Source organism: Lithobates pipiens, unplaced genomic scaffold (genome assembly GCF_037356315.1).
Source record: "Lithobates pipiens isolate NorthernLeopardFrog02 unplaced genomic scaffold, aLitPip1_a1.2 Scaffold_18, whole genome shotgun sequence".
Taxonomy (NCBI): Eukaryota; Metazoa; Chordata; class Amphibia; order Anura; family Ranidae; genus Lithobates; species Lithobates pipiens.
Window position 1 is genome coordinate 168,919,383 of NW_027507758.1, and position 14,144 is coordinate 168,933,526.

Here is a 14,144-nt window from a genome sequence, read left to right on the forward strand (position 1 = left end):
CCCTCCCTCCACACTCCTCTCCTGTAATTACTGCTTACTGTCCTACTCTCCACACTTCTCTCCTGTACATAGTGCCCACTATCATACCCTCCACACTCCTGTACATACTGCTCACTGTCTTACCCTCCACACTTCTCTCCTATACATAACGCCCGCTGTCATATCCTACACACTCCTCTCTTCTACATAGTGCCCACTGTCATACACTTCTCTCCTGTACATAGTGCCCACTGTCGTACCCTCCACACTCCTCTCCTGTATATACTACTCACTGTCATACCCTCCACACTCCTCTACTATACATAGTGCCCACTGTCATACCTCCAACACTTCTCTCCTATACATAGTGCCCACTGTCGTACCCTCCACACTCCTCTCCTATACATAGTGCACACTGTCATACCTCAAACACTTATCTCCTATACATAGTGCACACTGTCATACCCTCCCACACTCCTCTCCTGTACATACTACTCACTGTCATACCCTCCATACTCCTCTCCTATACATAGTGCCCACTGTCATACCCTCCACACTTTTCTCCTATACATAGTGCCCACTGTCATAACCTCCACACTTCTCTCCTGTACATAGTGCCCACTGTCATATCCTCCATACTCCTCTCCTCTACATACTACTCACTGTCATACCCTCCATACTCCCCTCCTATACATAGTGCCCACCGTCATACCCTCCCTCCACACTCCTCTCCTGTAATTACTGCTTACTGTCCTACTCTCCACACTTCTCTCCTGTACATAGTGCCCACTATCATACCCTCCACACTCCTGTACATATTGCTCACTGTCATACCCTCCACACTCTTTTCTTATACATAGTGCCCAATGTCATACCCTCTACACTCCTCTGCTGTGCATACTGCCCACTGTCATACCCTTCACACTCCTCTCATGTACATGGTGCCCACTGTTAGACCCTCTACATTCTTCTCCCTCACCTGCACATACTTCCCACTTTTATACCATCCATACTCCTCCCCTATGCCTCTTACCCACAAAAACTGTTCTTTAAAATTATACTGAATGTTCCTCAATGTTACCAGCTCTAGAATGGGCACTTTTGTCAGTTCAACTAAAGGAAATCTCACAGTCCTCATTTGTTCTGCCCCATTATTAGTACTTATTTAATTTTGTAATTACTATTGTGATGTATAGAGGAACACGGGGGATGTCAGCTACTCTAAATATAGCACTTGTAAAAAAAAGCGTTCCTGAAAATATTTTTGAAATGTTGACAACTCTGCACTTAGGCACTGCCCAGGGGCCACAGGGTCAGTAGGGGGCCCCATGAGTGGCTCCTGTGATATTAAAGCGGTAGTAAACTTTTCTAACATTACTACTTTTTAGAGGCTTTGGGGTAGGTTATGCCATAATGTACAAGTATGCACAGCATATTAGCACATTAGGGCACACTTAAATTGTCAGACTGAGCCCTCCAGTGCTGTGCTGTAATCAACCCGACGGGGCCCCGGGCACTTCCATCTTCACCCGGTCTTCCTTCTAGGTTCTGTGCCTTCGGTCACTTGCCTTGGCCAGGCTGCGTTGATGTCATTCCCACACATGCTCATGTGCATCCTCTTTTTCTCATCCCCTCCTTTCTCTCTCATCCTTCCTCCCTTACCCCTCACACCTCTTTCATCCCCGTTCTCTCTCTCTCTTTCTCTCTCATCCTCCCTCGCATTCTTTAATTTAATTTGTTATAACAAAAAATAGTTAGCATTTTTAATTTATTGTTTATAAAAGGCCCCACCAAAATCCTCAGCACCAGGCCCATGATGTTCTTAATCTGGCCCTGTTTGCAGACCAAGAGCAGACCAAGAGCATTAACCTTGTCATCTCTGCTCTGAGTTGGCTAATAGAAAGAGTATAGAGCTGGTAGAGTGCAGAGGCGGCCACTAAGTCATAGGAAGCTGGCTGGGGTGGCATGGGAGAGAAGGGAAGGAGATGGGGGATGGTTCAGAGGCAGCGTGAACAGTGCAAAATACTAACTGTGCAATAAAGTTCAAACTTATATGTGAAACCAATATTGAATCACAGATATTAATAAAGTGCTCAATCTGTGAAAGTGCACCAAATGTCTTCTGCATATAAATCCCAGTGAGATGCTCTTCAAACAGTAATTTTTCAATACAATGTGAATATACTACACAATGGGCTTATTTTATTTGCTTTGTCTATGTGCAAGTGGAGGAGAACTATGAAACACACCTGTTGCACTCATTTGGTGGTTTTGGGAAATACGCCAGAAGCATAGCTTGTTGATTCAGCCTAGAATACTTTGGGCTCAGAACACAGTGGCGAAAAATTACTGTTTGAAGAACACCTCAGTGGAATTTACTATATATGCAATGGACATTTGCACTTTCACAGATTGAGCACTTTAATATCTGTTGTTTACACGTTTTGCACATATAAATTTGAAGCTTATTGCACAGTTACTATTTGCCACTTTATTATCGGAAATGTATATTGGTGCTGCTACTTGAACATTATTATTATTAGGATTTTCATGTATCAATCCTTCAGCTACCAGCCTCTTTTAACCATTAGCACAGACCCTATGTCTTGTCTATTTTTAGTGCAAATCTCTGGCGCCCATCCTGTGGCCCAGGGGCCACATGCAGCCCTTTGGCACTTTATATGTGGCCCCTGGGGCCCCTGCAGATACTAATCATTGCTTCCATATTATAGTAGTGATTTCTTGTACCCTCATTATATACAGGAGATGGTCAGAGACTGTGGGGGCTTTCACTGTCTCCTGAAGAATGTCCCCAGTTTCCAACAACTCGTATAATATGGTCAAAGCCTCTTGTAGTATGTCCGCAGTCTCTGACCATCTCTTGTACTATGTCCACAGTGTCTGACCATCTCTTGTATTGTGTCTGCAGTCTATGACCATCTCCTGTATCATGATTGCAGTCCCTGAACTGTATCATGCCCATTGACTTTGAATATATCCTGTTGTGTCTGCTGTCTCTGACAGCATGCATTTTATGTGAAGTCCTTTGGTGATGTCAGGGGCCACACTTGAGGCCCCCCATATGAAGAAAGTTGAATAGCACTGGTGTAGAGAACAGGGTAAGAAGCAAATAACAGTCATGGGTATAGCTCAAAGATGTGGAACCCATTCACATGACCCTAGGCTCTCCTACAGAAAGAATTTTGCATAAAAGGTGGATTGTACTGGAGAGAGTGAGCACATCAAGATAGTATTGGGCAATTAAGAAGAAAAGGGTGTCGGGGGGGTCAGACAGACAGGAAAAAGGAGACGCAATCACTACTGGTGGCAGATTCGTCCACTAGCAAAACAAAATGCTGATTTAGGCATCATCCCAGAGGGAAAATAAAACTACACTGGCAAACACAGTTCTCATACCCATTAGGAACTGGAAAGATCTTCAACAACACAAAAGTCTTCAGCAATCCATTTACTCTGTTCACCGCAGAGATGGCATTATGGCATTACTTTTTTCTTGTAAGCATAAATTTGCCTATAGCTTGTTTGAATCACAGAGTGAGACCCCTAGCGCCTGTAAAGCACCTGAAAAGCACCTCTCATTCCTGCCTACTTTCACACTGGGGCGGTGCGCTTGCAGGATGGGGAAAAAAATCCTGCAAGCAACATCTTTGTGGTGGTTTGCGAGCCGTGTATACATGGATGCCAAAACAGCCTGTCCATTGAAATGAATGGGCAGCGCTGCTGAAGCGCCTGCAAAAGTTCTACATGGATACTTTTAACCCTTTCTTTGGCTGCTACTGCCTGAAAAGCACTGCTATAACTAGTGGCGCTTTACCGCCAACACCGGCACCGCCCCAGTGTGGAATGGGTCCAAAAGTGAAGTAATAACACATCTTGAAACTGCAGTGTGGAGTTAACCTAGGGAAGTAGAATAAGCTTTTCAGAAAATATGATTTCTTAGTGGATGCTTAAAGTGGTAGTAAACAAATATTTTTTAATTGTACCTACAGGTAAATCTAAAATAAGGCTTATCTGTAGGTACAGTGAATGCCTCCTAAATGTGCAGTATTTAGAAGATATTCATGCTTGAAGCAGCCGGTGCCATCACCGGTGCATACGAACTGTGCTCTGAATTGACAGCACACTGGGTGTGCCATGCATTCAGAGTGCTGCGAGCAGTGACGTCATTACTGCCTGCCCATTCAAAACGCCCGGAAAGTGCAAACTTTAAAGAAAGACCGGTTAAAGATGGAAGCGGTGACAGCATGCTGCTTGAGGGCTTCTTTTTAAGGTAAGTCTGCCATAAAATGCCAACATGCGATGCATAGCAGCACAGTTTGTCTTAAATTGCCTGGGGGCCCACATTTCTTTTCAATTCAAGAATTTACTACCACTTTAACACCTAGACACCTGCAATCTGATTTACATTGGTCAGCGTGGTTTCTTGCATAGTAAATTACAAGCCCCCCTCAGGCCTGGAGAACTATGACCCAATGGAATTACATGACCATGGTTCCGTACCCAAAGAGGACTGGTGGTGTTGGACAGGGGAGGAAACCGTGGATAGTACTGGAATATGGACACGGTAATTATAACTTGGCAATCCTTTTTTTTCTTTAAAAACATGGGGGGAAGGGGAACACATCACAAGATTGCTCTCAACCTCTTAAGTTATCATACTTAAGTTCCAGGTTGAGAACACCCTTGTGCTCACTGAAATGTACAACTTGAAATCGTGTAATATAAATGTTGTAAGAGATACCTATTGTTTATTCATGAGTCACTGATGATGGTTCAACTAAGGCCTCATGCACACGAGACGCAGTTAAACGCGCGTTCAGATGCAGTTGGACAGTTTTTTCAACTGCACCTGAACTCATTCAATGTTATCCTATGTGTCCATGCACACAGTCTCGTTTTTTTCCGTTTATATGCAGTTGCGTTTAATCTCGTTTTTCCAGAAGCAAAAAAATGCGTTCAGAAACAAAAATTTCTGCGTTTCAGACGCAAAACGCGGCTAAACGCGACTAAACGCGGCACCCGCGTTTAGCCGCGTTTGCGTTTATATGCGTTTTTAAAGGTGACCTTTTTTTTTACATTAAAAATCTCAAAAATTATTGCAAATGATGAAAAACCATTAGAAAAATATTTTAAACAATTGCAATTGCAAGTGGACAATTCACAACTTGTGGCAAGTGACGTGGCAAGTGGACAATCCACAAATTGTGGCAAGTGACATGGCAGGTGGCAAGTGATGTGGCAAGTGGGCAATCCACAACTTGTGGCAAGTGACGTGGCAGGTGAAGTGGCAAGTGACGTGGAAAGTGGACAATCCACAACTTGTGGCAGGTGACGTGGCAAGTGACCTGGCAGGTGATGCGGCAAGTGACTTGGCAGGTGACGTGGCAAGTGGAAAATCAACAACTTGTGGCAGGTGACTGGCATGTGACGTGGCAAGTGGACAATCCATAACTTGTGGCAGGTGACGTGGCAAGTGACGTGGCAAGTGGACAATCCACTTGTGGCAGGTGATGTGGCAAGTGACGTGGCGAGTGGACAATCCACAACTTGTGGCAGGTGATGTGGCAAGTGATGTGGCAAGTGGACAATCCACTTGTGGCAGGTGATGTGGCAGGGGACGTGGCAAGAGACGTGGCAAGTGGACAATCCACAACTTGTGGCAGGTGATGTGGCTGGTGACGTGGCAAGTGGACAATCCACATCTTGTGGCAGGTGACGTGGCAGGTGACGTGGAAAGTGGTGTGGCAAGTGGACAATCCACAACTTGTGGCAGGTGATGTGGCTGGTGACGTGGTAAGTGGACAATCCCCAACTTGTGGCAGATGGCATGGCAGGTGACGTGGAAAGTGGACAATCCACATCTTGTGGCAAGTGACGTGGCAGGTGATGTGGCAAGTGACGTGGCAAGTGGACAATCCATAACTTGTGGCAGGTGACGTGGCAAGTGATGTGGCAAGTGGACAATCCACTTGTGGCAGGTGATGTGGCAAGTGACGTGGCGAGTGGACAATCCACAACTTGTGGCAGGTGATGTGGCAAGTGATGTGGCAAGTGGACAATCCACTTGTGGCAGGTGACGTGGCAGGGGACGTGGCAAGAGACGTGGCAAGTGGACAATCCACAACTTGTGGCAGGTGATGTGGCTGGTGACGTGGCAAGTGGACAATCCACAGCTTGTGGCAGGTGGCATGGCAGATGACGTGGAAAGTGGACAATCCACATCTCGTGGCAAGTGACGTGGCAGCTGATGTGGCAAGTGACGTGGCAAGTGGACAATCCAAAACTTGTGGCAGGTGACGTGGCAAGTGACGTGGCAGGTGACATGGCAAGTGATGTGGCAAGTGGAAAATCCACAGCTTGTGGCAAGTGACGTGGCAAGTGGACAATCCACAACTTGTGGCAGGTGACGTGGCAGGTGACGTGGCAAGTGAACAATCCACAACTTGTGGCAGGTGACGTGGCAAGTGACATGGCAGGTGATGTGGCAAGTGACGCGGCAAGTAGACAATCCACAACTTGTGGCAGGTGATGTGGCAAGTGACGTGGCAGGTGATGTGGCAAGTCACGTGGCAAGTGGACAATCCACAACTTGTGGCAGGTGATGTGGCTGGTGACGTGGCAAGTGGACAATCCACAGCTTGTGGCAGGTGGCATGGCAGATGACGTGGAAAGTGGACAATCCACATCTCGTGGCAAGTGACGTGGCAGGTGATGTGGCAAGTGACGTGGCAAGTGGACAATCCACAATTTGTGGCAGGTGACGTGGCAGGTGATGTGGCAAGTGGACAATCCCCAACTTGTGGCAAGTGACATGGCAAGTGGACAATCCACAACTTGTGGCAGGTGCCGTGGCAAGTGACACGGCAAATGCAAGTGTACAACTGCTCTCTATGCTGCTGCTGCTCACTCTGATCAAAATAGCAGAAATAGTTAAAAAAATGCTTTGAGAGCTTGGGGAGGGTCTACATGATGTTATCTTTATAAACGCGTTTAAACGCAAACGCGTCTAAACGCGTCTAAACGCGTCTAAACGCGCCATGCAAACGCGGCAAAACGCGCGTTTCTAAACGCGCGTTTCAGCTTTTTTTTAACAGAGGTTTCATCTGCGTCTCGTGTGCATGAGGCCTTAATGTGAACCTTGTCCAAAGCTTCACTATGCGTCTGCTCTAGTCCAAGAACATTTGCAGAATATATACTGCAAGGTAAGTTTTAATGCCCCATTATATTTTAAATTGCACAGTTATAATTGCTTCAGTGCCAGTGGCATTTTCTTTGAACCCCTCTCTTCTAAGCTTAATGAGCAGTTGGAAAGAATATTGGACAATATCAGATACAACTATAAGAACTAATACAGTGGATTGCCTAACTATTACAAAATTAGTCATGTATTCACAATGCATACAAGCCCAGTAAAAGTTGACTGAATCAGTCATTAAATGTTCAAAATGAATGTTTCTGCTGGAAAAGAAGTTGGAAATAAATCACAATCAGTCTACTGTGTTTCTGCACCCTATATTATTATATAACTACAAAATAGCCATATAATCTGTATTTTTTATATCACTGTCTAGTTTTAGAGAGAGCAGCAACATGTATTAGCCCTTGTACACAAGGTCGGAGATTCCGACAACCAAATCCATCGGATTTTGTTCGTCGGATTTTGTCCGATGGATTTTGTCCAACACTGTTGTATACACACGGTCGGACGAAGTTGTCGGAAAATCCGATCGTTCAGAACGTGATGACGTTATTTCGTTACGACGGGACTACGTTCAGGCTAGTAGCCAATAGCTTTGATGTAGGAATTTGATCTGAGCATGTGTGGCACTTTGTCCGATCGGAATTCTCTACACATGATCGGAGTATGTCCGATCTGAGCATTTTGTCGGAAAATATTTCCGGCAAGTTGGAAAATTTCATCCGACGGATATTCCGACAGAAACAGTCGGATGCAGACCACACACAGTCGGAATATCTGACAAAACGCTCCGATCGGACACATTTCGTCTAAATCTCCGATCTTGTGTACAAGGGCTAATTCTCTTGCTACAATCCCATAGATTTGGCTTCATACTTTATGTTCCTAATTGGAGGCATTACCTTTACATGTGTCAAAAGGATAAAACCGCTTTAGGTGTTTGATCAGAATAAGTTATACTAGGCGTGGAAATCTTTGTTCACAAAAAGATGATTACATTTACAATTTCATTTTCTTCAGCAATGCTCCACAAAACACCTCTTCTTTTTGGAGCCAAACTTTATCTAATTGCATAGATTATAATTTGTCACTCATAATTAATATTTACCTCCTTTGTTTTAGCATGCAGGTTTAGTGACTGTAACTACTACTCCTTTGAACTGTGGTCCTCGACTCAGGGTACTACTTGAACGCCCGGTAAATGAAAAACTCCTCATGCTTCTACCTGTCGGCTACCCAAGCAAGGATGCCACTGTGCCCGATTTAAAGCGGAAGCCTTTAACAGATATTATGGTGGTCATTTAGATAATGAACCCATCCAGACTTGCCATGAAGGCATGAAGTCCAGATTCATTGTAAAATAAACAAATAAATTAATTGATGCATCATTCAAAGTCCAGACTAATGTTCATAGATTTTTTTGTTTATAATCAAGGTCCAGTTACAAAGTAAGCAGTTAAAAATGTCATATTTTTGCCTGGGAATTTTTTATTTTTTACTGTTTTTGAAATATTCCAAGACCCCCCCTTTAAAACCCACGTACACTATAAATCTGTGATTTGCTTTTTAAGGTTTTTCTCATCCCTCTAGAAATTAATAGTCTGATCTGCAAGTACCAAGTATCATACTACTATCTGCCCATTTCAGGCTATAGACCTAACCATCTGACCATTAACTTTTATCCAGGCCTTGTTCACCAAGTTCATGTAGCAAACATGCCACTATAGTTTTCCAGTCACAGGTCCCAATGTATCCACACCTGGAAATTCCCTTCAAAGTCACAGTAGGTTACATTATTGTTCAGAACAAGCTCTCTGTGGGTCATACTTCTATGTCATTAACACCCACATGCCGGACTAAAATATCAGGGAGCATATCCACCCATGAATAGCACTGAAAGTTGGCTGGTGTCCACATCACACATCTTGCATTAAGTCACCTCAGTACTATTAAATTTTGTGGAAATACTAATTGTCTTCCTTCCTGTCTCACTTGGACCTAGATTGTCCCAAACACAGTTGCTCAGGATCCACATACGTCTTTGCAGTGTCACTGAACAACAAACAACTCAAACAAACAACTATCACAGTCTTAGCCCCTGTACACACGGTTGGAGATTTCGACAACCAAATCCGTCGGATTTTCTCTGTCGGATTTTGTCCGTCGGATCTTGTCCGAAACTGTTGCATACACACGGTCGGACTAAGTTGTCGAAAAATCCGATCTTTCAGAACGTGATGACGTAATTTCGTTACGATGGGACTACATTCAGGCTAGTAGCCAATAGCTTTGATGTAGGAATTTGATCTGAGCATGCGTGGCACTTGGTCCAATCAAAATTCGCTACACATGATCGGAGTATGTCCGACCGGCCCAGTTGGTCGGGAAATATTTCCAACATGTTGGAAAATTGGGTCCGACGGATATTCCGACGGAATCAGTCCGATGCATACCACACACAGTCGGATTATCCGACGACATGGTCCGATAGGACACATTCCGACGGATTCTCCGACCGTGTGTACAAGGGCTTAGCCTCTAACTATAAACTATTCTCCAGACCACCTCAGGACTTGCTGCCTCTATAAAGGCATCTACCCTGAAAGAATGTAAATTTAAAAAAATATGACTGTTCTTGCCCATGTGCTCTAATCAATGGTAAAAATTGCACTGACCCATCACTGTGCAAAAAAATAAATAAATAATGCTTGAACTTACTTCCACACCATCGGAATCTGATGCAAATATTGCATTGTGCAAATTGTTGGATTCACTCTTAACAATTCCTCTATGGAACCCCTCCTAACTGATTACTATAGGGATATATTTATCGGATTGCACATCTGACCAAGGCAAACCACACATTCCATACTTGTTCCTACTGACCAGCTTTCCACCCAAAGAATCAACACTAAGGAGAAAACAGCCAAAAAATAGGAGGATCCCAGTAGTAATACTGATCATACAATTGACCACATTGCAGTTTCTACTTGCAAACGGCACTTTCTGGTTGTTAGGACAATGCATGGACTTGCATATAGCAACCAACTACCAGACCATAAAAATATACAAATATAAATTAAGCAGTTGCCAATTTTTACTATTTAATATTATTTGCTTTTTATCTTTGTTTTTTATTTTTTTTATTGGTAATGACATTACTGCACTGATTAGCAAAATTTACAGTGCAAGATTTATTGTGACTGTAAAAGTCACTTCACAAAGATTATTGTACAGGTTTTTGCTCTATATATACATTGAAGCTAATTCTAGGCTGGTATAAACTATTTTGGGGAGCCCTCTGCTGGTGACAGTAGAAAAAGTTGCCATTTAATACAGTGATAAAACAATGCTTTATAATTCCAAGTATTGATTCTTGAGAAAAAAAAGTTCTTAACAGTTATATATTTGTAGCGGCGGGTCCTGAAGAGCTCACGCTATGCGTTTTTCAAAGTTAAAGTCATGCCTGAACTGCAGTTTGGTTTGGGTACAATTGTATAAATTTAGACTTCAGCATCAGTCTGACTGGACTGTGAGATGTTCAGCCTGGCCACAGGGGGCACTGTCTTTTCTGGCAGGCATGGAACTATGGTCTGGTTAGGTGCTTAAGTTACTCTCTCTCGGAGCCCGCCCAGTGAAAGTGGCGCTCTCGCTGTGTGCTTTCTGGGAGAGGGTATTTAAGATGCGGACATCACGTGGTTCGGGGTTCTGGTCCAGAATAATGTACTGACTTCATGGTCCTGGTGCTCCTGACCAGCCCCCAGGAAGGCTATGGCCTGGGGTGCGGATCCACCCGATTTTGATGTCTCGGGGCTGGCTAGCCGGAGGCAAGGAAATTAAAGGAGGATTCTGAGGTGGTTGGCGGCTATCTCCGCTTTGGTAGAGACTCAGTGACTTCAAGCATTCCAGGGGAGGACTCTTCAGAAGAAGACCACGTATGGGTTGGTTTCTTAGTAAGAGCCTGGAAGGGCTGAAGTACCCAAGAGAATCCGGTCTTGTGGATATCGCCAAGCTGGCTGAGAGATCTAGGTATCCTACGAGTATTCTTCAAGTTTAGTTTCCCTACATGTTCTACAACAACGTCTGTGGCAGAGACATTATCTTGTATGTTCTACAATAACGTCTGTGGCAGAGACTTTTTCCTGAGTAAGCACCGTGTTGGCTGGTAGGCCTTGTGAAAGAAGGACTGTCCAACTTGAGTGAACATCCAGTTGCGAATGGCTATTCTCTGGATGCAGTCAAAGTAAGCAAGTTCTTCAACATTTTGACTTTGACACTAAGAGTACCTGAACTTCCTTTCCAACCCCCTGATCCCAATTTAAGAGACTGTTCATTGTCTATGTTTTGCAAATAAAATCCATTCAAGTGGATCTGTTGTCAGTCTCTCAAGTTACTGGGCCATTTACCACGGAACACCCCTAGACGTGAAACAAGGAGAACAGTAGGTAATGGTAAGCCCAAATATAACCAGCAGCTCCTTCGGGGTAGTGCTACATATTTTTTTGCACACCTGCCACTTACACAGTCACAGTTGAAGAGACCAGAGTGGACTCACTGTGGACTTGTGGGGTGATCATGTGGCTCCCCGCAGTTCCCTGACTCCTCAACTATAGTTTTGGTTGGCACTGGCTGTCAGTACCCAGGCAGAATGGTGTATTGATCTATTATTCATGGGAAAGGTGATTGGATTTGGCACAAAATTCTCAAGCGTTTGGGGGGAATAATTTTTTCTACTCTCTGCGCTTAGGTGGGTTAAGTATTTGCCAACTAAGGAGACTTTAGTAACTATGTCTGCCACTACCCAGGATCCTTGTTTTAGTTCCTACCAGTGGGACTATTGTAGACGGCTGGAGGGTGCATGTTATCTATGTAGCTGATACCTGCTTGCAGTATGCCTTGGGGGGAGAGAGAGAGAGAGAGAGAGAGAGAGAGAGAGAGAGAGAGATAGATAGAGAGAGAGAGAGAGAGAGAGAGAGAGAGAGAGAGAGAGAGAGAGAGAGAGACTGCTCCACATTGCCCACAGAGAGAGTGAGAGAGATGGCTCCACATTGCCCACACAGATAGAGAGGGAGACTGTTCCACATTGCCCCCACAGAGAGAGAGAGAGAGAAACTGCCCTACATAGCCCACAGAGAGAGAGAGGGAGACTTCTCCACATTGCTCGCATAGAGAGAGAGGGAGGGAGACTGCTCCCCATTGCCCACACAGAGAGAGGTAGACTGCTCCACATTGCCCAGAGAGAGAGAGAGAGGGAGACTGCTCCATATTGCCAATACAGAGTTCCTCTAAAAAGCGACTTGTCCCATGTTACGACACACTGTAACTAATATATTTTGCATTAGGAGGGACTTGCTGAGCCTGCGCCCTCTCCATCAGTCCAGCGTACCTCAGTTACCTCACTTCCAGTAACAGAATGAGGTCCTGCCGAGCACATAGTGCAGACCCCATACATGCTCATTGACTCCTTCCTGCTCGTACCATATGACCAGGCCATTAAGCTGGTTGCTTGTAGCTTGTTCCATCTCTTCCAACTACTCTAACAACTGTCTTTCCAAGTTAACCTTTCATAGTTAGTTCAATTAAAAAAACAAAACAAAAAAAAACATAGAATCCCATATACACAATCCTATACTCACAGTTGATCCAGAGGAAGGCGAAAAAACCCAGCAAAGCATGATCCAATTTGCTACAGCAGGGGAAAAAATTCCTTCCTGATCCCTCGAGAGGCAATCGGTTATTCCCTGGATCAACTTTACCTATAAATGTTAGTATCCAATTCTATTATGTACATTTAGGAAAGGATCCAGGCAATCTGCTGCAATCTTTAAAGCAATCCACTGAGCTGGCTAGAACCTACTCTGGAGGGAGTCTATTCCACGTTTTCATAGCTCTTACTGTGAACAGTAAAATTGTAAAAACAATTAACAATAAAATAAAACACTGACACCATCCCTGACACCATGGCTTCTTCCCGACAACCCTGGCCATTGGTTGTCAGGGTCTGCGGGTCGGGGGGGGGCTTATCGGAATCCAGGAGCCCCCTTTAATAAGGGGGCCCCCAACCCTATGTGAAATGGGGTACGATGTACCCCTACCCATTCACCTGGGGGGAAAAAAGCATCCCCTGGGACTTTGACATCATAAAGGGCGGGGTCACCATGTGACATCACCCAAAGAAGAAGACCGGTCCAACGCTAGTAAAAGAGCTGGAAGAAGATAGCAGAGGAGCCCGGAAGAAGAACCGAAGAATGGGAGAAGAGGCCGGAAAGACCCCTTGAAGTCGGAAGAAGACCCCCGAAGTCAGAAGAAGACCCCCGGATGGCGACGAAGGAGAAAGCCAGGGTTCTCTGCTAGCAAAAGAGCAGAAGATAGCGGAGGAGCATCGGCGAGAAGACCCCTGAAGTCAGAAGAAGACCCCCGGAGCTACCTAATAAACTACTTTAAAAACCTGTGTTGTGTGTTTTTTATTTACACTTTTTCCCCCCAGGAGAATGGGTAGGGGTACATCATACCTCATCCTCATTCACATAGGGTGGGGGGCTGCAATCCTGGGGCCCCCCTTGTTAAAGGGGGCTCCCGGATTCTGATAAGCCCCCCATCCCACAGACCCTGACAACCAATGGCCAGGTTTATCGGGAAGAGGCCATGGTGTCAGGGATGGTGTCAGTGTTTTATTTTATTGTTAATTGTTTTTACAAATGTATATATATATATATATATATATATATATATATATATATTTTAATTATTAATAATATCTTTAAAACTTTAACAGCCCTGTTTGGGGGGGGGGGGGGCTTTGTTGAGGTATCAGACCCCTGACATCTCCCCTTTGAGAGAGAGAGGGAGAGAGAGAGGAACTGAGGACCACAGATTTCCCAATTCCCCAGTCCCTTTCTCTGCAGCCTCAGCTGCACTGAAATTGAATGGATAGGAGACAGCTGCT

At 44.6% G+C, this 14,144-nt stretch overlaps 1 protein-coding gene across 2 annotated transcripts in view; it reads left to right on the top strand.

Moving 5' to 3' along the window:
* The window catches only part of IYD (iodotyrosine deiodinase), a 54,299-nt gene extending 45,707 nt beyond the window's left edge, over positions 1–8,592 (top strand). For both annotated transcript variants that reach the window (XM_077486364.1, XM_077486365.1), the window contains exon 5: positions 8,321–8,592. In XM_077486364.1, the coding sequence (XP_077342490.1) occupies positions 8,321–8,503 (183 nt within the window). In that variant the 3' untranslated portion in view covers positions 8,504–8,592. The remainder of the gene's footprint in view (positions 1–8,320) is intronic.
* The last annotated feature ends 5,552 nt before the right edge of the window (positions 8,593–14,144 follow it).